The sequence below is a fragment of the Branchiostoma belcheri genome, unplaced genomic scaffold (assembly GCF_001625305.1).
Source record: "Branchiostoma belcheri isolate BF01 breed outbred unplaced genomic scaffold, Haploidv18h27 scaffold7, whole genome shotgun sequence".
Taxonomy (NCBI): Eukaryota; Metazoa; Chordata; class Leptocardii; order Amphioxiformes; family Branchiostomatidae; genus Branchiostoma; species Branchiostoma belcheri.
Window position 1 is genome coordinate 473875 of NW_017804353.1, and position 24660 is coordinate 498534.

The window sequence follows — 24660 nt, forward strand, 5'->3', positions numbered from 1 at the left end:
AAATTTGGTAAAAAAAAAAAAAGCTTTCATGTGGTTTTTGATTAGCCTCCTGTGCAGGCTCCGCGGCGGTGGGGAAGAGTTTATTAACGCGTTATTCTAATATAGCCGGCCATCCTACATAGCCGCCGAGAGAAGGTTCCGTTCCGCCCACGCGTTAAAAACTCTTCCCCACCGCCGCGGGGCCTGCACAGGAGGCTAGTCTTTGATGTAGTCTTGTGATCAATATAAGGCCACACCAAGTAGATTTTATGGATGACGTCCGCGCGCGCATTGATTTTGGCCTGTTCCTAGAAAAAAACCCAAGAAATTCCGCTTCCTGTAACTATGACCAAAGAGTCACGACAGTGCCGCAAATAGGTTTGTACGGACCAAAGCATCAAGCAAGGAAATCATGACTTCCATTAGGAATTCAGTTTGGTACATGCTGCCACATTTGAAGAAACTTGCTGACCGCTCCATCTATCTCCACCTGATTTATTGCTGTTTTGATGATGAATAAAATACTTCTTGCTTGTTACACTGTGTCACCTCATTCAATTTGTGTCCTAACATTTGTCGTCTCTTAGTATATTTCTTATCTAGGCATCTTGTTTTTAGGGCCCTTCTTGTTTTTTTTTCGCCCTCTCGCATTAGATTTAGGGTCTCCAAAGGACGTCATCCATAAAATTTACTTGGTGTGGCCTTACCTGTCAATCAAACTTGTTTTTCTCGGGAGCGAAATATTATACCGTACAGAGCACATGTTTACAGTTTGTTGCCAGTTGTGCGAGTTATATTTTGGGTTGGGAAACACCGGTCGATATCGCGATGCTTGCTTTAGGACCACCCCCTACATGACCTCGTCCCTGTCTCTAGAGCTAACGCCACTGGACGCTCTCTTAGGAACAAGAACACTATATCCATCCCCCCAGCCAGAACAAAAAGACTCCAGAACTCGTTCCTACATCAGTCTATCAGACTATACAACCAGACTGTGTAAACGTGTCATATCTGGGATGCCCTGTTGATTTAATGTATATATTTTAATAGTATGTATATATGTGTAATATATGTTATGTACTTATTATCTTGCTGTTATTGCTGTAAATACCAATGCCATTCAGGCAACACATATTTTTGTATGTCTGCAACGTTGGTATGAAATAAAGAATTGAATTGAATTTACGGATCTTGTGGGCTCTGTTTATGTGTACGATTCTGTTGGTGAATGGTGTGTCTAATAAACCGTCCACAAAGCAATTAACACTCTCTCCTCTCCTCTCCTTTCCATCTTTCCCCCCTCCTCCGCCTTATACACATGCCCATCCCAACCATACATGAAAGAATAACGTTCAGCTAATTTTTTGCACATCGGATATTTGGAAAAATATTCCATGTATCCTTCGATGTACACAGTAGGTCTTGCTGTTGATATTACCCGTCTATCAAACTTGTTTTTCTCGGGAGTATGTTTACAGTTATCTATTGTTGGAACAATATTAGCTCCACTTTGTTGCCAGTTTGCAGTGTGATATTTTGGGTCGGGGTACACAAAGGAAATTAAACGTACTGCGGCCGATTGATGTCGCGATGCTTGCTTGACGGATCTTGTGGGTTCTGTTTATGTCTGCGATTCTGTTGCCCATCAGTGGTGTGTCTGATAGACCGCCCGCAAAGCAACCAAACTCTCTCCTCTCCATCTCTTTCTCCTCCCCACCTCACACACATGTCCATCCCAACCCATACATGATAACATAATGTTCAGCTCATTAGTTGCACATCGGTATGACATTCGGAAAAAGATTTCATGTAGTCTTTAATGTAGAGTGTTTGTATTCCGAAATACCTTTATTGTACATTCATGCCACGACGGGCTAGGTACAGGTCAAGACTTAACAGACACATAACAAACGTATGTAGAAAAGTGAAGACAAAAGATACACTACTTGACTTAGATATACATACATAAGGAACATACAATGGTACTATACTAGGCTAATACAAACGGTCACTGAGCTAATACAGAGTGGTCAATATTACCTGTCAATCAAACTTGTTTTTCTCCCGGAGTGAAATATTGCAACAAGCAGAACATATGTTTATAGTTATCTATTGTTGGATCAATATTAGCTCGACTTTGTTGCCAGTTGTACGAGTGATATTTTGGGTAGGGAAACACAAAGAAAATCAGACGCGATGTGACCGAATGATATCGCGGTGCTTGCTTGACGGATCTTGTGGGTACTGTAATTTCTGATTTTTTTTCTCGGTACTGCTATGCTCGCGGTTTTATGCGCATATGGTAACTTCGAATCTGCACCGTGAACTTATCATTATGATTCTCACTAACAAATTACTCTTCTTTTCCCCCATTTCCCACCGTCGTAAACATATATAGTTCCGTGAACACCTCCATTTTTCTCAGACCGTGATATTTGGCTACTGCGAATATAAACTGAATTAGAGTATTGCTTTGTCTGTAGTTCACAATCTACCTACATAATACACTCCCCTTTTTAGAACCTTCTTGAGTAAGATACAAAGTTCTCGGTATACAATGAGATTCAAATCCTGCTTATCAATATAAAAACGAATGAATGGAGGGACCACTTCAAATGAGTATAATCAGAATACAACTACTCCAACAATATTGATTATACTTAGAGCTAATTTTGCTACGTTGTATTTTCTGCATGCGAACTTTAATATAGTTTACTTTAGAGAACAAAGTATTTGTTTACAATTTACCTGCCTTCATGTCAAATTTTAGTCTTCAAATTGTTATAGTTTGGCGAAGCAAAACCATGGATTTATATGGAACCGAGCGAGAAAGAGTCATACCTGCGTACCTACGTAATGTTTTGCACGTTGGGACTACTGGTATGTTTTGTCCTAGTGACGTCACGTGTAAGATTTGCTGCATGCTGCTATACATTGGTTTTCCGCCAAATGTCGCTACTGACATGCAAGGAAATGATCGTTGATTTTTTTTTGCCTTAAGATAACTTTTACTGAGATAATGAAAGAAAGGTATATAAATTTTATAATGCATTAACGCTGTTTTTATGTGTTCATCTTTACAGCCTTCGTCGGTCACTAAGATTTTGAAATCCATTATTTTGGATTGTCTAACCACAAAACTGGAAAGTAAGAGTATATTGCCTTCTAATGTAGAGGCTAGAATCAGGTCAATGCTACTCACTCACTCACTCACTCACTCACTCACTCACTCACTCACTCACTCTCTCACTCACTCACTCACTCACTCCTCTCTCACTTTCAATGCTACTGTGACATTGGTCAAACTCGTTCTATAACCAAATTCACCCCTCTGCAAGGAATGGCATGTTCCACACAGGGGGTCAAAGTTCAACAAATAATATGGCGTACCCGGAAACACTAGTTCAGTAAATTTACGGAAATCTGGTCGCAAATTTCGGCGCTACAAACGCAGGTTTGTTGTCATTTACTTGTTTCTCGGTGATGAGATCATGCGTGTAATTGTTCTTGATCATATTAGTGGCTTTTTCTGTGAAAATATGCACGGAAAATAGCGTTATCACGGCCGAGTTGGTCGGTTAGTTCTGAGGTTGTTTGTTTGCCATACACGGATGTGCAGCTGTTGTATAATTTATTTGAAAAGCTGTTCGGGCTTTTAATACTTTATTTACATGCAACAGAAAATCCACAAGAATAACAGGAACTGATCGCATTATTTCAGGTTGTGCTAGCCTCCGTAGCAGACTTACTAGTATAGAACTAAGGTGGGGCTTTGGTGGCCTTCGGTTGTTTCTGTTTGCGTTAGCCCAGTTCTAAGAAACGGGGGTAATTATTCAACCAGGCCGGCTATGTTGTCTATATGCAATCAGAAAATAGCACATAAAAGCTCCCAAAGACCATGAAGACCCCCCAAACCCCCCAGTTTTTGGTATGCTATTTGGAGGCTAAGGGCGTGCATTGTTCAGTGAAATAGTTGCACTCAATTGTCGAATGGCTTTGTTTGTTGTAGTGTGACGGTGTCTGTTCTTTGTGGTCCCACACACTGATTTGAAATCTGGTGAAGCCATAATTTCAGTCTGACGAAATCACTGCAACAATGATTAACCATAGCCTCCATAGCATGCCAAAAACTGGGGGTCTTCATGGTCTTTGGGAGCTTTTATGTGCTATATTTTTCTGATTGCATGTAGACAACATAGCCAGCCTGGTTGAATTACCCCCGTTTTTTGAGAACTGGGCTAATCAGAAAACAGCCGAAGACCACCAAACCCCCAGTTATATAAGCCTGCCATGGAGGCTAGATTAATCTATTTCTGTGGCAATTTTCTTGTCTATTGGGCATATGTGCCTCTTTTGTAGGAGTATTACTATTATACCATAATAATAAGCTTCTTGTACTCAACAAGAACCGCAAATATGATTTAGTTGCGCCCATGTCTCACCGTACGTATGTAGACAATCAGTCTACGTATTAAGCGAGACATGAGCATACTTTTTAAACCTCCTTGGCGTAACTAAATCATATTTGCACTTGCTGTAGGCAAGGAGGTTAAACCTTCTTGCTGTAGGCATAGAAATAAATGCATAGTACAGATACCTATACAGGGGACATGGGAACGGCTGTTTCGGCCGTTGGAATGTTAATCAATAAACCAATTTTTTAGGGAAAAGACCTGGAGAAAATGCAATGTTTTAATGTTTATTTGTTATCTACCTAGTATTCAAAACTCAAATCGACCTGCATCACTAGTATTTAATATCATAGATCCACACGATCAGTAGATTATGCAACAATGATTTGTAACGATTTTGAACCCATTGATTTTGTGACTGTAAAGAAAAATAATCCTACAAGAAATAAATATATGTCTAACGTAATGGGCGCAAGTAAGCATAGAGAAAAAATTAATCGTATTCAAGAATCGAATTCAAAAAGAAAATAATCTTGGTTGTGACATCACCAAAGCTTTTGTCACCATTTTGTTTAACAGTCCATATTTCATATCAGATGTACATGTATTTTGTTTACCTTTTCAGGTGACAGATTTCAGTGAACAATGGACGGGCACAAGTTGAAGTCCCCCAATCTACCGGGCATCCTTCAGCAGCAACTCAACCAACAGAGAAACACAGGGCGATTCTGCGACATCAAGCTGAAGCTGCAAGGATCCGATCTAAACGCACACTACTGTGTCTTAGCCGCCCTTTCTCCATATGTCTCTGCTCAAATTCAAAGTGCTAGCACGACAGAGATTGTACTCCAGCTACCTCCACTTCTTACACGAAAAGGAGTGGGGCCCTTGCTGGATTGGATGTATACATCAGAGCTGACACTTTCGCAAGATAACCTGCTTGACGTGTCGTTCGCTGCTGGGTACTTTCAGGTCGAGGCTGTGGCTAAACTTTGCCAAACGTTCCAGCAAAATCTGCACCATTGCGTGGTCACAAGTTGTACCGGCGGGCAGGGTACTGGGGTACACGGGGAGTACACACGTGTGTCGGAAGAGCAGAATTGTGCTAGCCAGATCATGATCAGCGATGGCCGAAACATTGTGAAGGCAACTACAAGCAGTGCGAACCAAACAGATGTAACAACACCGGCCACCGTCCGTGTGAAGATAGAAGAGGTGCCACCCGACCCATGGACCGACGTAACAAACAACATTCAGTTCGTCTCTACACCAGGCTACAACAGCACGGAAAGGTCAATGACCTCTTCTCAGCTGCCTTCGAACATGGTCAGCACAGGTAGTACAGAAACCAACAGCGCAACGCCACCCCTATCAGGGGACGCAATGTCGGACATGGAGGAGCCAACTACACCAGCCTACCTATCCACGGCTGCTGATTCTCACGGCCAGTTAGCCCACCACAGCGGCGGTCTGGGTTTGACCGAAAGTGGGGATGCGGCCATCTCTTCCCATGCTCCTGGAATTCAGAACAACGCTGGGTTTGTTTACCCTGAAAATCAAACCTGGCAGGACCAGTCAGCGGATGTCAATCTGGTCAGCTCTTCGGGTGAGTTCGCCGCCCCGTCGGTGTCCCCACATGAGAGCCTTGCTAGTGATAGCGAAACCCCCTCCGTGACCCCATTTGACAGCAGCTCTTCTGTAAACCCTTCAACATCCTCAGACCGTGGCCATGAGTTGAAGATCGTCGCGGTGGTCGGATCCTGTCGAAAATTATATTACGGGCACGGCTTTTTGAATCAAAGTGACCAATCGGCAGGACTTTCAGTTCAAACTGACCAATCAGGACTCGTCGACACAACATGCTACGGAACCAGCAGTGAATCCTCTGAGGGTCCGAATACAGTAACAGTAGATGTCACCGAAGATGTTAGCGAGAATCAAACCTCGATCAGCGCCACTAGCGAAGAGAATCAACCGCAGCTACCTTCAAAGAACAGCAACGAAGAAGAAGAAGAAAACGAAGCTCCGGTGGTGTGCACAATTCCCGACGAAGCAAAAGCCGCCAACGAAGGCGAAAAGAACCAGTCGTCCTTACCCAAACAAGATGGTGACAACGTAGCCGAAACTACCAAGGCTGGAATCAACCAAGCTACGAGTACAACAGATACTGATACTGACACATTACAAAACAGCAAGGACCGTGACCGTGACATACACATAGAAGACAGCCACAATAAGGCAAGCACGGGTAATGTTAATAGCAAAGATGATGTTGTGCCTGATGTTGGAAATAAGAAGAAGCAGGAGAAAAAGAAGAGGAAGTCTAATGACCAACATGAATCCTCTGCCAAAACGATGTCTCCGAGCAAAAAGAAGAAACAGCAAAAGTCAACGGCTCGTACTTCTGACGACAACAAAGCTGCTCCGAAGTCTCCCAAGAAGTCACCCAAGAAGTCACCCAAGACACCCAAGAGTCCAAAGAGGCCAGAAAGCAAGCAAAAGGAATCCACTTCAAAGAAGAGTATCCCTGGTAGTGCTGCCTCAAAGATACGGCCCCTGTTTAAGCCCAAACCGCGCCGCCAAGACGGTACATCAAGAACCGTAGTTAGACTCCAGCCAGAAACCATTCGAAAGATTCAAAGTCAGATTGGCCATCAAATCATCCCTCCGCCGATCAAATTCATGAACTGCTACTTCTGTGACGAGCAGTTTAACAATGAGGAAGACCGAGTTTATCATCTGCAGTTGAAGCATCCGGGTCACAATCCCTTCAAATGTGGCTTTTGCTCTAGAGGGTTCCTGTATCAGAAGGAGCTGTCCGCACATATCACAACTCACAAGTTCACACCCTGGCCGGCAACTTTCGGAGATTCTTCTTAGGATTTCAAATTTTTTTAACTATAATGATTATCATGATACATGTATTACAAATGTATCATTATTACCACAGTTATTAGTACAGTTGCACCACTAGAGTCGTATGCATATCACAACTCACAAATTTACATCCTGTCCATCAACTTTCCAAGGTCCTTCTTAGGATTTCAAAAGTTTGTTAACAAACTTGCAAAGTGATTAGCATCACGTTACAGATGTATCATTATTCCTGTTGCACTACTCAACTATTAGCCTTACTTTGAAAGGCTTTACTGTTAATATTGCCGTATGCTTACATGAATAGAGATATTATTCATTGTTACTATTATAGCAACTAGTCTGTAGTATTTGTCACTTCATTAGACGATTGTTGATTAATCAAATTTCATGAAAGTCATGAACTTGTATATTATATTGAGACACAAGACCACTGCCACTTATATTTTAATAGTTCAGACAAAAAAAATATTTTAAAAGTTCAGACAAAGGTTGGTTAAAAATTACTAAAATATGGATTATGGAATGTATTTTATATATTATTATGACGTTAATCAACTTTTTATGAACCATTGGTGTTTTTTTACTGGAATACAATATATTGGTTGTCTGTTTTTTACTATGGTTTGATCACAGTGCACTTTTATCACGGTACATCAACTTGTAAAATAATTATCAAAACAAAATAAAAGTTCGCTGTTCTTTGATATCGGTCTCTGTGCTTGAATTGTGAATTATGCAATAAAACCGATATACATTCACCTCAATGCCCAGACAAGGGCCACTAGACAGTCACACTCCGCTGCCTACAGAGTGCCCCAAAGTAGGACTTCCTACAGGCAGAACTCCTTCTTCCCGCGGACAATTTCTGATTGGAACACCCTGGACGCAGACATTGCCCTCTCTTCTTCTCTGGAGGAGTTTAGGGGCAAGCTGTGAAACCTGAACTCCCCGACATGCACCCACCACTACAGGCAGCAGAATCTTCAAACTGCTGAAGGCGGCTTCCTCAAAAGAAAGAAGAAAAGAAAGAAGAAGAAGACGTTAAATTATTCAAGGGTGTTTGCATTATAGCATCAGCGACTGACTCAGGCCACAGCAAGTAAATTTTATGGATGACATGATATTTTTGACTAAATGGTTTTGATTCAGTGAGAACATCACATATACACAGCCAGCATCACATATCACTGCATCAATGTAAGAGTCGAAACATTAAATCAGAGCCTTTCCTTGTCTCCTCTCTTCATAGTTATCTGCTAAAAGGTCTAGACGAGATCCTACTAGGGTCATCAGGAGGCAAATGTTGACCTTTGACCCTCCCGGACCGGAAAATATTTGGCAACGCGAGCTGTGTGTTTGCAGACAAAAGAACGCCGTTTCTACACCATTTTCGGCGATTTTGTGCCCAGGTAAGTCACCATTTAATGTATTAGAAACATATTTACAACAATCTGTACATTTTAAGCTGCTAAAATCGTTTGTAGTCTTCTAAACTGGCTTTCGAAGCGACCATCTTTGTTGTTTTTTATAGTGAGGAATTTTTCATGGCGACGCCTCAGGGGCGAATGCCATTTTTAGGCGGACGAACAGAGAAGCTTCACCGAGCCAGGATTTAGACGCCCAAAAAGACAACTATTCAAACCTTTAACGTTGTGGGTAGGCCTGTGTGGTCCTAAGATGCGTTGTATGAATCTGGGGCAATCAGTATTTTTAGGAATTTTTTTGGCGACGCCTCTGGGAAGGAGCCTAAAGTACTGTATTGCTCAGTCCTCATACATTTTGGCAATGCCTTGGGAGGGGAGCCTGTATTCTTGTATTTTGTCTTGTGATTGCAACATATTTTGTCTTCTTCAAACAGAAAATACCCAAAATCTTATTGAGCCATAGATGTCACACCTGAATGTGCTGTATATCTATGATCAGTGGCATATATATCTGAGTCTTGATACATTTTTGGCAATGCCCTAGGAGAGTTGCCTGTAGTCTTGTGTTTTGGACATTTAGCAACATACTTCTCCCTTCTCTAGGCATAATTTTACCCAAGATCTTATTTAGGCATGGCTGTCACACTCAATGCTGTACTATACATAGGGTAATGATCTAACACATTCTTTAATTGGCATTTCAAGTGAGGAACCTATAGTATTGTGTTGTTTCCCTTTTTTACAGAAAATCACCCAGAATCATTCAGCCATGGATGTCACACCTATGGAAGAGGCTATGATACAGCAGTTTTCAGCTAACATACAGGCTGTCCAAGAAACTATGGACAGTTCTTCACCAAACCCAGCTGCCCAGCAAACTGACACAGCTACTGTCAAAATGGAGGAGGTAGACACATGTGAGGTTGTCGAAGAAACAATGGTACAAGATAGTACTAGCGATGACGTTACAATTCTAAGTGAATTGGTACCAGTAACTGTGAAAACTGAAGAGATTGAAGAAGAAAGCACCACACAGACCTCACAAGAGGCAATGTCTAGAGATGACCATGATAAGGGGGGTGAAGAAATTCATTACACCAATGCTGAAAACGTAACAGAAATTGTTGATGTTGAAGATGGCAAAAGCGATGGGGTTTCAGAAAATGTAGAAGACAAAAGCAATACTGATAGTGATATGGTATGCGAGGCTGGAAATGATAGCATCGACTCCGCTCAAGAAAGTTTGGCTAACGATAATGAAGAAATGATGTCAGACGACACATGCAAAGAAGACACAACTGCGGAAAAAACACAGTTTCCTTGCAGCCAGTGTTCAAAACACTGCAAGACAAGAAAGACGCTCATAACTCACATGAAGAAGACGCACCAACAGAAATTCTTACGCTGTCGGATCTGCAAAAAATGTTACGAGAACCAAGAGATCTTGGACGAACACATGTTGAAACTGCACGATGTTAAGAAGAAAAAGCGTGGACGCGGACCAACTTTTGTCGGGCCGTTTACGTGCGAGAACTGCAAGGAGGAATTCCAGATCAGAAAGAAGTTCACCAACCACAGGTAATATAATGTTTTACGTCGATGAAGGTTAGACATCCAGGTAATAAGATACGCCAAAAAACAGTTACTCAAGCAACTGGATATGATTTTGGAAACGGTCAGATGTTTCAGCTAGTATCCACTAGCTTTCGTCAGTGACTGGTGAATATAATTGTTTTTATTGCAAATTCATGCCCGACGGCTAATAGCTATATAGCAAGTACAGAAGAAACATCAGGTACAAGAACAGGTAATTGATACACAGAGAACTACTAAAAGTACTGTTAACTGCTAAGAACTACTTGGTTTAACTTCTTTTTTGAAGACAGAGGAAGACAAAAGATCCCACTTTTTCTGTAATTTATAGGTTTTCGGATGTCTGACTCTGAGGAGTAGGTTTCATTTGTATATATGTGAAAGGTAGTGTAGAATTAGGACATGTCAAAGAGTTCATTTCGTTCATTGCTATAGAGCTTACAATTTGAGATAAAATGCGTTTTATCACCACAGGAAAAGATGCGGCATGATTTACCCGTGTCCAGATTGCTCGAAGGTGTTCGAGCGACCTGATTCCCTGAAAAACCACACTGTCAGGCATCACTCAGAGGTGAGTAAAAAGTTCACAATTTAGAGTCCTGTCATCTTTTAAATTACATCGTGATAGATTTATGTTTGAACTGTTTTCATGGTCAACTTTGTATCATGAACTTATCATTACTGTTATCAAATCGTTTATCTTTCACCACCACCCCTCCCCCGCCACTGTGAAGAATAAGTTCTCGTGAACATGTCCATTCTTCTCAGACTGTGAATTTTTGCTAGGCTGGGTAACAACCATATTTGTAACTCTGCTGCAGTATTGCATTTTTTTTAGGAGTACAGTGGAGTAACAAATTTGGATGGTACCCAGGCTAAATTTTTGGCTACCATGAAGACATTTGGTGAATTGTTTTATTAATGAATACAATAAAATGTGATACTAGTAACTGCAAGTGACAGGGTCATATAGACGCACACATACACTGTGAGAACACATTAAGTAGCATAGACGTTGCTTACAAGTTACATGTCAATTTTATTTCTGGGGGTACTTTTATAGGATTTTGAAGATTTGTCCAGGGGTACTTTTATTTGAGAGGTGGGAGTAATTTTATTTGAATCTGTGCTGTTCACCAGGTACCACCCCAGCACCAGTGTGAGGTGTGCGGCAAACAGTTCTACAAGAAGGACAAGTTACGCCGTCACCAGGTCATACACGACCCTGCTGGGAAACAGAGTCAGCAGATCAAGAAGTTCAAGTGTGAAGCCTGCAGTAATACTTACTGCAGCAGGTAAGGATTCAGTGTCTGTACTGTAAGGCCACAGCAAGTACATGTAATTTTTATGGATGACATCAGCGCACGCATTGATTTTTGCCTGATTTGAAAAAAAAAACATTTTCTGTATCTGTATAGCCAGTATAACCGGTATAACCACCTTTCAGCGTAACACACCAGCTTCGCAGGCACACGGCGTGGCGAAAGCTGGCTATATTACTCTGATCGACTTGTTACACCTAACCCTTGTACATCTAACTCTAAACAAGCTATTTAGTGAGAATGCCCCCCCTACTGTACTTGCAATTGGTGGCAGCAAGTTCTACTGTACAATTATCATTAATTACTGGTCCAGAACTTTTAAGTACTATCTTAGTAGGAAATTTTATGGATCTTAGTTGTTGTTTTTTTTTCTTTCTTTGAAAGAACTGAGCTTGAGATCCACACACGAACCCACACCGGTGAGAAGCCATGTCTGTGTGAACACTGTGGGAAGTGCTTCACCTGCCAAAGGTAGGGTACTTAGTACATTTAGCAAGACAATAGTTGTACTTGTACATAAATTACTGCATAACTCTCAAAACCCAACTAAACCATTTGACACTGATTTTGAGCTCTTTGGGATCCAGGTTTAAATGTATATACATGTTCACTACTATAACTACGACTAAAAAGTCACACTAGTACACTGTAGTTGCACTGTGCACAAAAAGTTGAGAAAGTTAACTTTGACCTCTCATGCATATCTTTGTTCTTCGTGTGTCGATAGCTACATTTTATTATCACATATGGAAAGCTTATTTGATATCCTTTACATTGATACAATATTTGTCATGATTCCACATTAAAAAATCAGACACCAGAGCAGACTATGTGAGTGTGACGTGTTGAAAAACATGTCATTTCTGAACTAGCCTAAGTCATGCTCCTAGCGGTCAGCCTGCCCAACAGCTGCCATCTTGGGGTGGGGGTTAATGAATGACGGTCTTTATTTTTATTTTATTGCACATTTTTGTCACACTGGGCTGAGTACAGGTCAAAACAAAACATGTTGAAAAGATGTATACAAAATAAAACTAACTATTATTACATGTACCTAAATTCAACTTCTCGTTTTTCAGTTATAGTAGAGATAAAGGAACAGATATGTTTTTCGATGGAAGGTTTGTCAAGTCGCATTAGGAATATGTACTAGTCTACAATGCTCAAGTGTATGAAGTAAGGAAATAGGTTTTGTACAAACCTATACAGATCATTTCTTTCTTTACTATATTCTACATTCTATATCAAAGTGACATTAATAACCCCAGCCAGCAAGAGATTGTATAAATATGGGCTACTTTCTGCTTCAGGGATGTGAAGAAGCACGTCCTGCGGATGCACAGTAACTGGAGGGAGACCGCCAAGCTGCACTTCTGCTCCGTCTGTCACAAGAGCTTTCTGGAGAAGAGCAACATGCTGAAACACGTCAGCGCCGTGCACGCTGACAACAGGCCCTTCCCCTGCGACCAGTGTGAATACAGGTAAAGTGTTCTGTATCTGTATCTGCATAACCAGTATAACCGCCCTTCGGCATAACACACCAGCTTCTGTATCTGTATAGCCGGTATAACTGCCCTTCGGCATGACACACCAGCTTCTGTATCTGTATAGCCGGTATAACCGCCCTTCGGCGTAACACACCAGCTTCTGTATCTGTATAGCCGGTATAACTGCCCTTCGGCGTAACACACCAGCTTCTGTATCTGTGGTTAGAAGAGCAACATGCTGAAACATGTCAGCGCCGTGCACGCAGACAACAGGCCCTTCCCCTGCGATCAGTGTGAATACAGGTACATGACACGTAAAATGGTAGCCTCCACCAGGTTTCCCTACGGGGGTAAGGATTGTAGAATTTGGTAGAAAAGGCCCTTGTGACCAGTGTAAATACAGGTAAAGTGTTAGCCTCTACCAGGCCTTCCCCTGCGACCAGTGTGAATACAGGTAAGGAGGTGCGTCAGTCACGTAAGATTACAGTTAGCTAGAATATTCTTCAATGAGTGACTGTTTTTGTTTGTAAGGTAAAAACACATACCTCCAATTTTTTTATGTCGACTGTACAAGCACACAAATCTCAACCTAGTCTGCTGTTCTTGCGAGACTAGGACACTCCGTGATCAAGATGTACAGTCGACATCGAAAATTACCTTACAAAAACAGTCATCGATTAAAGAATATTTCTACTAAAGGTAAAGTGTTAGCCTCTGCCAGGCCCTTCCCCTGTGACCAGTGTGAATACAGGTAGAATGTTAGCCTCTACCAGGCCTTCTTACATAGGTACGGATCATAGAATTCAGTAGAAAAGGGCCCTTCCCCTGTGACCAGTGTGAATACAGGTACAGGTAAAGTGTTGCCGGTAGCCTCTCCCAGGCCTTCCTACGGGGGTACAGATCATAGTAGCCTGATTGAATTGCTTTACAGTTGGCCAACCGCCCAACACCCAACCAGGAGGGGCTGCTTAAGCTGCGGACAGTAGAGTTTGCATTACACATACTACATGTTAAATCATAGCAGTTGGTAGAAAACTGAAATATAATTGGCCAGGAGAGTCAGTCCATGGGAAGATTAATTTGCCCCCCAAACAGCACTGATAAAAAACTCTATAGTGGCTTTACTCCCCTAGCCAATTATTCTTTCTATATGGCTAACTTTTACTGCTATTGAACCCACAGTGTTAGTCTGATAGAGACTAGTAAATGCCTATCTCTTTCAGGACCAGGTAAGGCACAGAGAGGGAGAGACAGACGGTCATCAAAACATCAGCTCTTGTAAACAAGTGGTAGTGAATAAAGAACTACACTGTATTATATTTATTGCTACGATAATTGCTAACATAACATATTAACACTTCTTCTGACAGAGGAAAAAACAAGAGAGACCTCCAGCGTCACCAGGTGAGGCACATGGCCGAAAAACCCTTCAGCTGCCTCGTCTGCGACAAGAAGTTCAACTCCAACGAGGCGCTTAATTACCACAAACGGGCTCACCACGGTATGGACAAGACCTACAAGTGCAAGGACTGCGGTACAGAGTTTCACGTGAGGGAAGCCTACAACCACCACTTGAAGAGCCATAAAAGAGCGGCTGAGATAGACACGGTCGTGAATCTGGTGGTCGAGCGTCAAAAGTCAGTGGAAGAAGATAGGAAAGAGGAAAAACCCGAAGAGGTTGAAGAGAAAGAAAAAATGAGGACAGAAGAAGTGGCGGGAACTTCGCAGGAAGTGGCCACTATCATTTTTGTGCCTCTGACATCATAGTAACTCGTATGGAATTTTTTTTAGCAGTTTTAGGAAATATATCTTGCATGTAAGGACTATTTTGTATACCGGTAGTTTTAGAGTGTTACTTTTTTTTTAGCTTAGGAGCATGCTGTTAAATATAATATACTGTTAGGCTTGGACTGAAAATATTTTCAGTTTTCAATGAAATCAAGGGACTTGCCTACACATTGTAGCAAACTGTAGAATGTAGAAATGTTACCATCACCAGTATAGTATGAATGTTGATTATCATTGTCATAATGGTGCAAGTCTTAGAGCTGAAAACAAGCCTATATGAACATCTTTTAAATGTAGTAATGAATGAAATACAAGTAAAAATAGTAAGCTCAATCATGTATGTACACTCCATCCACTGCCAATTTTATTGTGTGTTTTTGATACTGTACAATGTGTTGCACACAGAGGTTTGTATTGCCTTTCCGCAATATATTTCAACACAATTCTAACCTGGAGCCCATCCTATTCTAGCTCCAGTTCACCCCAAAGATTGCTTGAATGTAGAACAGTCTGCCATGCTATATCAATGTTCTTCCACAAAGAAACAATGACAGTGTAACATACAACACCTATTCTCTTTTTAAGAGCAATATATTATTTACAGTTACACATAATTTTGAGGAAAGCTGCTCTGGTATCATGTGGCTAGATATTGGTACAGATACATGTATATACATTTGTATTACCTAACTCAAACTACTAATTTATCTAGCAAATATGAACTTCAAGACATTTCTCCAAATGCATTCAATATTTTCAAACTTGAATACATGTAACTATATACAAAATTCATGTAGCAACAGGCAATTTCTATCATCTAAATGCATGATAACAATTTTAACTATCGGACTTCCAATCTAACAATGCTACAAACTTGCACAGGATTAAACAAATGTAAACTGTACATTTTATGCTGAGATCTTGCAACAGTGTTACATGTATTACTATATAAGACCTGTACATCCACAAAAGTGTTTTTAACACTTCTTTCATTGGAAAACATAAATGTAAAATGTCATATACAGTTATTACTGTAATATACCAAGATACATTGCATTTTTTTACCACACAATCAGGGTTTGAATACTAGTACTTCTTTTCATATACATGTAACTGCAGGTAGCATTCAAAATTACCTATGCCACATTAATCTTACCTGCACCATTCAATTTTTTTTCAAGTCAAATACAAGGTTTTTAAAGTGTTCCTGGCACCATCTTCAATCTGAAGTCTTTTAATTTGTACATCAGATTCTGTAAGCCAAGTTTGGAAACAAACAAATTCCCACTCTTTGAACCTGTGCAGGTAGACAGAAATACATGCAAAGCTCCAATTTTACCTGAACTAACCTACATATGCATTTTATGCTATGCCTCAACAAGGCTTCAGAAGCAGCTAGAAAGAGTAGAAATTGGCCACATAGACAGATAACATGCAAGGGGAGATAGTCCACTCATCTTTTCAATATCTACTCTTTCTAGCCTCTTCCGAAGCCTGGTAGAGGTTAACGTATGCTTAGCTGGGTCCTTTTGAAACCAGACTATGATTAGCCTGGTACCAGACCTATTTTAGCTCCCAAGTCTTTATCCTCTCCTATTTGCATAGAGGCTAAAGACTCAGGAGCTAAAATACATGTAGGTCTGGCCAGACTTCCATTGTCAGGCAGCACACTAAGTTGACGGCGCATCTTTACGCCGAAACAGGTACACAGTCATAGCGCTGTTTATCGCGAAGCAGCTGACCCCTATAGCCCTGTAGCCGAAGGTTTCAAACAGGTATGCTGCGATGGGGGGTGTGATCATGTGGGGAAAAGGTGTGCCCAATTTCAGCAAAGTACATTCAAAGTTACATTGGTGAAGGTTAGACATCAAGGTAATAAGATGCGCCTACCGTATTTTAGCTCCCAAGTCTTTATCCTCTCCTATTTCCATTAGCTGGTGTGTTACACTGAAGGGCAGTTATACCGGCTATACCGATACAGATATTTACATAGAGGGTAAAGACTCGGAAGCTAAAATAGGTCTGGTAACCAGGCTATACTACAACTGCCATGCAGCACACTAAGTTGACGGTGCATCCTTCCGTCGAAGCAGGTACACAGTCATAGCGCTGTTTATCGCGAAGCAGCTGACCCCTATAGCCCTGTACCCGAAGGTTTCGAACAGGTATGCAGCGATGGGGGGTGTGATCATGTGGGGGACGTGGCCCGCGGAAAGGCTCAGACCCATCACACCTCCTGGAGGGAAAGACAAGAAAAGTGTGAACGATTTCAACAAAGTAAAACTTTTGGCATGGATCCCATTGCATACAGTCTGGTAGACTTGGTACTGTGGGTAGCTGGATGGAAACAACATCATTACCATGACAGCATGTACAATGAATACAGTGCATGCATGCTGTGTCCAGTTGTCTAGTATGTTGTCATTTGTAATCATTTTAGCTCCTGGGTCTCTTTCATCCTCTGCTTGTGAGAGACTCAGCAGTTGAAATAGCTTCAGTAACCTGCCTACTGATTCTGCTTCTGGAGCTACCCATAATGCCCAGCACCTACCAGCATGCCTTGTGATCTGTGAAAAGGTCTGTGGCATCCTTTAAAGCATACAATGGTGAAATAAATCAAGAGCATTAAATTTTGAAATGTTTTCTTGGTAAAAAGAATGTGGTATACCAAAGAACACTTTATGTCACTACAGTCACCTGAATCCTACATGTAATGTACAACATGTATCTCATTCAGGACATTTTCTTTGCCTCAATCAAGTTAAGAAACATGTACTTATTACAAAAAAAATTCATCTTGAACCGTCCTTACCTGTATCCTGCGCAGACACCCCCTTGCTGAGCCCAGAGTTGATCATCGTGGCCAGGATGCCGTCCCCAAAGCATCGTGGGAGAAACGCCAGCCCCGCCTGCCAGTAGTTGTTCGACAGGGCCTGGAGGCATGACAAAAAATATTTACGGCATCAGAACAACAACATCAACCCACAGGATAGAGGCAAATGGTGGGCTGCCATCAAGCCTCAGCAACAGCGTGTAAGCACGTTTAACCATCAGAAGACGGGGAACAACAGACGATAAGCTGGACAGTGAGTGTGTGAGTGAGTGAGAACGTCAAAAATATAGGAACTGTTGTATTCTATAGTATACATGTCCCTGTGGCACAACTTCCTTTAGCAATAGGATAAAATGTCACGGATCGAGAACCAGTCTGCTTTGGAGGTGTACTTAAACTTAAAGCCATCAGCCCCATGTATGAGAAAGGTCCGGGTCTTTATAAGCCCCAGGAATCATACCTCTACATGTAATAGAGCCGAACAAACTGAGATGAGTACAGTAGGGGTGACACAGTGTGCTTGGCTGAAAATGTGAGTCCTGGCATTGCATTACACAGTAGGAACACTATGCTCGTTTTACAATACATGAACATGTACTTACCAGCCCAAAATCACCGATGGTGACAAAGATTTCTGAAATGCGCATCACGTTGATGTCACTGAACCGCTTTGTTAACGGGCTCACACAGCTGAAACAGATCTGAAGGAGACAAAAAGAGCTGTTTTAGCAAATTGTAGAACATTGCTATAATGGCATGCATCTTGAGCATTTCTGACAGAGATAAAGAAAGAAAAGATTCTGTTCCAGTATCCTGCTGTGGACTAGTGTACTTGTGGACTAGGTCTATTCCAAGTTGTCTCTTGGTTTTGCAAATTCATTAGAAACTAGAGAGATAACATTTGCAAAGCAAATACATAATGTTAACCATCACCTGGTCTAACCCAATAAACTAAGTACTGCACTGTTTATTATTACTCAAAGATACATTCAGATGGACGATGAGCAGCCTCTTCAACTCTTTTCTGTTACATAATGTAACCCAACACCACAGGGTGTTGCTACAATGCTAGTCACCATGGTGACAGACATTTAGTCCAGGTCATTGACTAATTTGTTTGGAGAAGAAGAACAGAAAGAAGAAACAGAGCAAAAACAATATGTTTTCCTTCTGCGAAGGTTAACATAAAAACAACAAAAACAAAAAACAACCTAAGCCTACAATGGTGACAGACATGTGGTTCAGGTCATTGACTTCTTTGTTTGAAGAAGAGGAAGAAACTGAGCAAACACAATATCTGTTTTCCTTCGGTAAACATAAAAAATCCTGAACCTACCAGGTACACGATGCCCAGGTAGGTGCCGAAGTAGCCGTACTCCTGTGGACTCATCTTAAACACCTCCATCTGAATGATGGGCATCATGGAGTTGAGCAGGAAGAAAGCCACACTGCAGAACATCTTAATCCCCAGGATCTCTGCCACAACTGGGATCCTCAACAGCCGGAGAATCTCTCTGTAGTCAAACAGGCTGGTCTCTGTTTCAAATCAGGAAAAAATATCATGAGAATTCTACTGACTTTATTTCCTGAATCAACCAACAGGACTGAGGCAAGTGGGCCGGGCTGCCATCATGCCTCAGTACCACAGTGCAAGCACGTCTAACCCTCAGAAGACGGGGAACAACAGACGATAAACTGGACAGTGAGTGAGTGAGTGTGAGTATTTATTTCCTGAATACGGGACAAAACACAAGTAAATTGTTAATCATGGAATTTAGCAGGAAGAAAGCCACACTACAGAACATCTTAATCCCCAGGATCTCTGCCACAACTGGGATCCTCAGCAGCCGGAGAATCTCTCTGTAGTCAAACAGACTGGTCTCTGGGGGAAGACAATTGTTTCACAATCATCATGAGAATTCCAATAAAGAGACTCTTTTTAATGTTTTATTCAGCCAATGTTTCAGTGACTGCCTGTCACCTTCCTCAGGGCAATTCTGGCTGTGTGTAAAAAGAGGATATTTATTCAGTGACTTTCTTCACCAACCTGATCAAACTATTCACGGATCATTAGAATTCTGCTGACTTTATTTTCTGAACACGGGACCAGTGTTATGGACAAAACACAAGGAAATTCTTTATTATGGAGTTGAGCAGGAAGAAAGTTCACTATATCATCATGCCAAAAATCTTTAGAAGCTGTTAAAGATCGCTTAAGTTACTGTTACAGTAATACCTTGGTAATCCTCTCTCAAAGTCTCCCAGCCCATGCCATTCCCACAAAAGCTGCTAGGGGGCCCAAACCTATTTATCTATCTGCTCCAGAAAAACCTGAACATTTCAAATAAGTGCTGAGTTCTTCATTGTAATATCTCCATTGTTTCTTACTTTTTTGGCTGGATGTTTCTGCTGTTTCCTCGTCGACTAGTTTGGTGCTGGCAGGAATGAATCCCCAGACCAGAGCCACGCAGAGACCCGACATGCTGGCAGCTACCAGGCAGGTGAACGACTCTCTGTACAGGGTAACAACAGAGGAGAAATGGTTTCTTCACCTCAACATCTGTACAGTACTAACCACATAGCAGTGGAAAGGTTGGATTTGTTCAGAGTTACTTCACATTCATTTGTTACGATATGACTTAAGGCTGCAACAATTTAATTTGTTGGTTGTGATTTTTTTTCAGAAAGAAATATGAAGTGACAGAAAAAAGGCTTAGGCACCCTATGATTGCCCCAAAGGAACAATGAAGTCAACATACATGTACAAGGCTGCTTTACAGTAAAAGCAATAAATTTTGAACTTTTAATCAAACCACTGCACTGATAGTTAATTAAGTCCTTGTCTTCCTAACTCAGTAACAGGTTTTCCATCTGTTACTGCCAAAATTTGGGAATTTTGGAGTTGATTCTGAACCTGCTAAATGCAATCATTTATGTACTTTTTTGCAAATCAGAAAAATGAGGCAGGTTATGTTGAGAACCAATTGATTAAGATGGTGTGGCCTAAAACAAGTATTCCTGATTGCAGTCACCCGTATTGTTCGACCAGCCAGCCAGCTATGGTAGGACCCAGGATCCGTCCTGCTGTAGAGACGATGTTGAGTTTAGCCAGCGCGTCCGCTCGACTCTTCTCATCCGAGAGGTCTGATGCTGCCATCTGGAAAGCTGGAAAAGAAGGTTGAATCAAAAAGATTGAATCATGAACTTTACAACTGGCTTTGCTGTTCAATGATTCATTCCTCATTCATTCAATCTTATGCATCTTTAGGTCTTAAAATGCCTGGTACATACACACAGATGTGCGTATGTACCAGGTATTTAGATGCATAAGATCTGTCCTTGGTGCTGAACGTGCCATCCACTAGATATTGGGTAAGGGTTCTGAAACAACGGGAGCTATTGACTGATTTGAAGCATCCTTGTCTTGACTTATCTAACTTTTGTTTCCTTTTGGACTTCCATTTGTCGTCACTTATTTACTGTGGCCGCCATGTATTGACACCTGATGCCTGTAGATGAGGTATGGGGGCTCGGGAGATGAACATCAGTGGGATACCATCCTAGACCTACCTATCTTTCAAAGTCAATTCTTTTGTACAGCATGGGAGCCTGGGAGATACACAGTATTGTGATATTAACCTTGATCCACCTGTCATTGGATATGGGAATTGAGAGAAACATCCTAAACCCACCTGTCATTAATAGGTGAATGAACATCAGTGTAATACCATCCTGAATCACCCACCTGTCATAGGATGAATAAACAGCATGGGAGCCCTGGAGATGAACAGCAGTGGGATACCGCCGGAGAAGGACATGACGACCAGAAGGTTCTCCACCATCATCCCCACGAAGGTCAAGGTCATAGCGGCCCTGCTGCCATATAGGTCACCAAAGCTGTGAAGATTACAACTTTATGTTACGCCAAAACAGTTACTCAAGCAGCTGGATATGATTTTGGAAATGGTCAGACGTTTTGGGTAACTATTGATTGATATGCAATTTTTTGGAAGTCTAAAAGGAAACAAAAGTTAGACAAGTCAAGACAAGGATGATGCAAATTAGTCAATAGCTCCTGTTGTAACAAATCTTGACAAAAGAGAACCCTTAGCCACCTTTACCCTACTGGTGGATGGCATGTTCAGCACCAAGGACAGATCTTATGCATCTAAATACTTGTAGTACCTGTAGGCATATCTGTGTGTATCTACCAGGTAGGGTGAAATGAGATTGACTGAAAATTTATGGTGAGTTCTCTTCTTGTGTTGGAGCAAAACTTTGACTTGACAACTAACGTTACTAACACTTTTGTTGTATCATAAAACAAACAAACCGTCCGAAGATGGGACATCCTGCGAGCTGTGCGATGGCGATGGTGGTCTGTAGGTAGCCCCAGGTGGTGGGGTCCACACCCAGCTTCTTGGACACAAACTGGGGAGGGAGGAAAATAACAAAACCCTGTAAGTATTATAGTAGAGTAGATTCATTCCTCAAGCTAAACAACATCTTGCATACGCAGTCGTCCCTCAGTAAGACATCTGGAGCCGCATTAGAACTTTTATTCAGCCTGTCACACGACCGGTTTCGCCTGTGTGGCTTCTTCAAGTGTACAGAGGCTAAATGACACAAGTTCACAACAAAAACACTGTACATAAGTAGACTTATAGTTTTATGTTTAAGGGGACTAAGTTGATTTTTATTGTAGGGGTGAGAAAAGGCATTTTGAGGTTCACAGTGCAGGGCACTGAGATTATTATATAAGAGTGCATTGACAGATTGAAAGACACTGACAGTTCTAATGTTTATGGGAACATGGATTTGTGCATGAACATAAAGTAAATCAATCTATAATAGCAACGGGGGGGGGCAAGCTATTAGTCCAATAACAGTAACTAAGTAGCGTTAAATGCAATACTACAACTCAACATACAATGACAACGTACATTGTTAATGTCTTTAATAAAAAAAACAAAAATATTTACAGGTGCCATTTATTTAAAATGTTGTACATTGTACCACGTAAGTACCACATGTACAGCTCACCCCTCCCCCCGTCTATATGGTAATGTGCGTTAAGATCACGCTACATAAGTAGAGACTAACATTATTTTCGTTATCTAAAAATCACAACCAAATATTATCCTACCGGGAAGGCACCACCTTGTAGATGTGAGCTCATCCCATAGATGGCGTAGTTGACGTGAATCATGAACATCAGGAACTTGGTGTTCCGTCGTGGCGCGCTCATGGTGACGCCCTCTTTGGTCCCGGGATCTTCAGTATCTACTGTTATCATCTCACTACTGTGGGGAACGTCGTGTGTACTGTAAACTTACTGTACACACCTTCCACGTATACGTTTAAGTGTAAGCGCCCGCCTTTTTTGAACGCAAATTTTATCCAACAACTCCTGTTTTCAAATAACATAAGATCGTCTTTACAAACTTGGACATGCAAATATGTTAACACGTTTTTTTGAATAAGATAAGACTGATACAACCTGTCGTGGCCATGATATCTTATATTAAGTACTTTCAACTTTGAACTTTAGTTTACCCTGTCAGGACGCGAACCCGGAAGTAGCGCGATCGCGTGCGCCATCTAGCGACTTGGTTGCGAACAGCACATGCATTTACAGGTGTCAGGCCGGATCCTCCTTGATATGAATGAATAAAATACAAACCGAACGCAAAAGGTTTGGACATTTTATTCCGGTTAGAAATCTCTCAGTTGTGTCTTTATCAATTCCCTTGTATAGTATTCTATATAACATAGATTTCTAACATAGAGATGGTTTTTGATATTAGCAAGCTACTAATACAGGATGAGAGAGCACATATAATGCTACATGTACTCTACATGTACTCTAACAATACTAGAATTTTAAAAAGAGCACATTTTATTCAACTCATCTGCACTACATACACTAAACAAAATCATTATATCTCTAGAATACTTCTGCACAAGATAGTCTGACCTTGTATTCCCAGGTAACATGTTTACATTATGAGAGATAAATAAATCAATGACCAAGTTTATTATACATATTTGCCCCATTGGGATATAAACACTAAAGGCACAAAAAAGAGCCTCAGTTTGCAAATGCAACAATATTCACATCAATATTACATTGGTATATAATACAAGCTTAAGTGAGTGTACATTGTCCTAATACTAGCTATAATCTACTATGTATGTAAATTCGGCTTCTCCCTACCAGCTTCTTTGAGATGATCAAAATAAATGTAAAAACAGATACCAGTAGGTTTGTCTAGCATCAGAAATGTGAATTTGTCCATTAAATAGTCAACATATATAGTTTGTATGTAGCGAGCTTCCCTTTATAGGACCCTTTGTTTATTCTCTTACTCTACTCCCGGAACATGTACATGTGTATAGTGCAGCTCTCTGTAGATTTGTAGATTGTACAGTCACTGTAGTATCTCATCTGTATCTAGACCTCTGTTAAACTCCTGTAAACCATTAGACCATATACCTGTTGGTAGAGTAAACATATGGATCAATAAATACAGTTCTGCAGAAGTAATCAAACTGGTTTGGACCTCCGTTTATAGTAGGTGATATAGACGCTAAGATACATTTACCTTACACCCACTAGACCTACATGTAATTTATTACACTGTATCAGGCAGGAGCCTTGCTGACCCTTAAACGCAGAAGAGGGTCGGGTCTCATCGTGACCCTTTGCTTATTCTTGTAGTTGTACTCGATTCCCGGGACCTGATCAAACTGGAAGTACTGAACCCCAAACAAAATCTCTGCTTGGAGAATAGGTGGAGGCCTCCACCAGTCCTTTCTACAGGAATACAGATTGTAGAATTTGGCAAAAAGGATCAAAATTGGCCAGGGGAGTCCGGCTGCAGAAGGTTGTTTCTTTAACTGCACAGCCAGTCAAACCCCAAGGCGGCCAAACTCTCCTGGCAA

General features: G+C 41.3%; 3 protein-coding genes across 3 annotated transcripts; 2 read left to right on the top strand and 1 right to left on the bottom strand.

The window, feature by feature from the left end:
* Positions 1-3299: 3299 nt before the first annotated feature.
* LOC109484745 (zinc finger and BTB domain-containing protein 5-like) lies at positions 3300-7957 on the top strand. Its single transcript, XM_019788109.1, has 2 exons — positions 3300-3433; positions 5017-7957. Exon 2 carries the CDS (start codon positions 5037-5039, stop codon positions 7269-7271), a length of 2235 nt encoding a protein of 744 aa, XP_019643668.1. The 5' UTR covers positions 3300-3433; positions 5017-5036; the 3' UTR covers positions 7272-7957.
* Positions 7958-8588: 631 nt separating this feature from the next.
* On the top strand, positions 8589-15175 carry LOC109484761 (zinc finger protein 660-like). Its single transcript, XM_019788129.1, has 7 exons — positions 8589-8677; positions 9438-10270; positions 10760-10856; positions 11426-11580; positions 11992-12078; positions 12918-13088; positions 14465-15175. The coding sequence occupies exons 2-7, from the start codon at positions 9462-9464 to the stop codon at positions 14859-14861; spliced, it is 1716 nt and encodes a 571-aa protein (XP_019643688.1). The 5' UTR covers positions 8589-8677; positions 9438-9461; the 3' UTR covers positions 14862-15175.
* A 1367-nt stretch (positions 15176-16542) lies between these two features.
* Positions 16543-23213, bottom strand: LOC109484432 (solute carrier family 22 member 18-like). Its single transcript, XM_019787681.1, has 9 exons — positions 22862-23213; positions 22049-22146; positions 21461-21612; positions 20748-20880; positions 20104-20228; positions 19052-19251; positions 18318-18416; positions 17695-17815; positions 16543-17118 (listed from the first exon to the last, which is right to left on the bottom strand). The coding sequence occupies exons 1-9, from the start codon at positions 23009-23011 to the stop codon at positions 16943-16945; spliced, it is 1254 nt and encodes a 417-aa protein (XP_019643240.1). The 5' UTR covers positions 23012-23213; the 3' UTR covers positions 16543-16942.
* Between the last annotated feature and the right edge of the window lie 1447 nt (positions 23214-24660).

Excerpts from the sequence above, each read along its gene's own strand:
- LOC109484745 (XM_019788109.1), top strand. The coding sequence starts at position 5,037 with ATGGACGGGCACAAGTTGAAGTCCCCCAATCTACCGGGCATCCTTCAG.
- LOC109484761 (XM_019788129.1), top strand. The coding sequence starts at position 9,462 with ATGGATGTCACACCTATGGAAGAGGCTATGATACAGCAGTTTTCAGCT. Across the intron at positions 10,857-11,425 it reads CTGTCAGGCATCACTCAGAG|GTACCACCCCAGCACCAGTG; the intron begins GTGAGTAAAAAG and ends GCTGTTCACCAG. Across the intron at positions 13,089-14,464 it reads TGCGACCAGTGTGAATACAG|AGGAAAAAACAAGAGAGACC; the intron begins GTAAAGTGTTCT and ends TTCTTCTGACAG.
- LOC109484432 (XM_019787681.1), bottom strand. The coding sequence starts at position 23,011 with ATGATAACAGTAGATACTGAAGATCCCGGGACCAAAGAGGGCGTCACC. Across the intron at positions 19,252-20,103 it reads AGAAACATCCAGCCAAAAAA|AGACCAGCCTGTTTGACTAC; the intron begins GTAAGAAACAAT and ends GATTTGAAACAG. Across the intron at positions 17,816-18,317 it reads CCATCGGTGATTTTGGGCTG|GCCCTGTCGAACAACTACTG; the intron begins GTAAGTACATGT and ends TCATGCCTCCAG.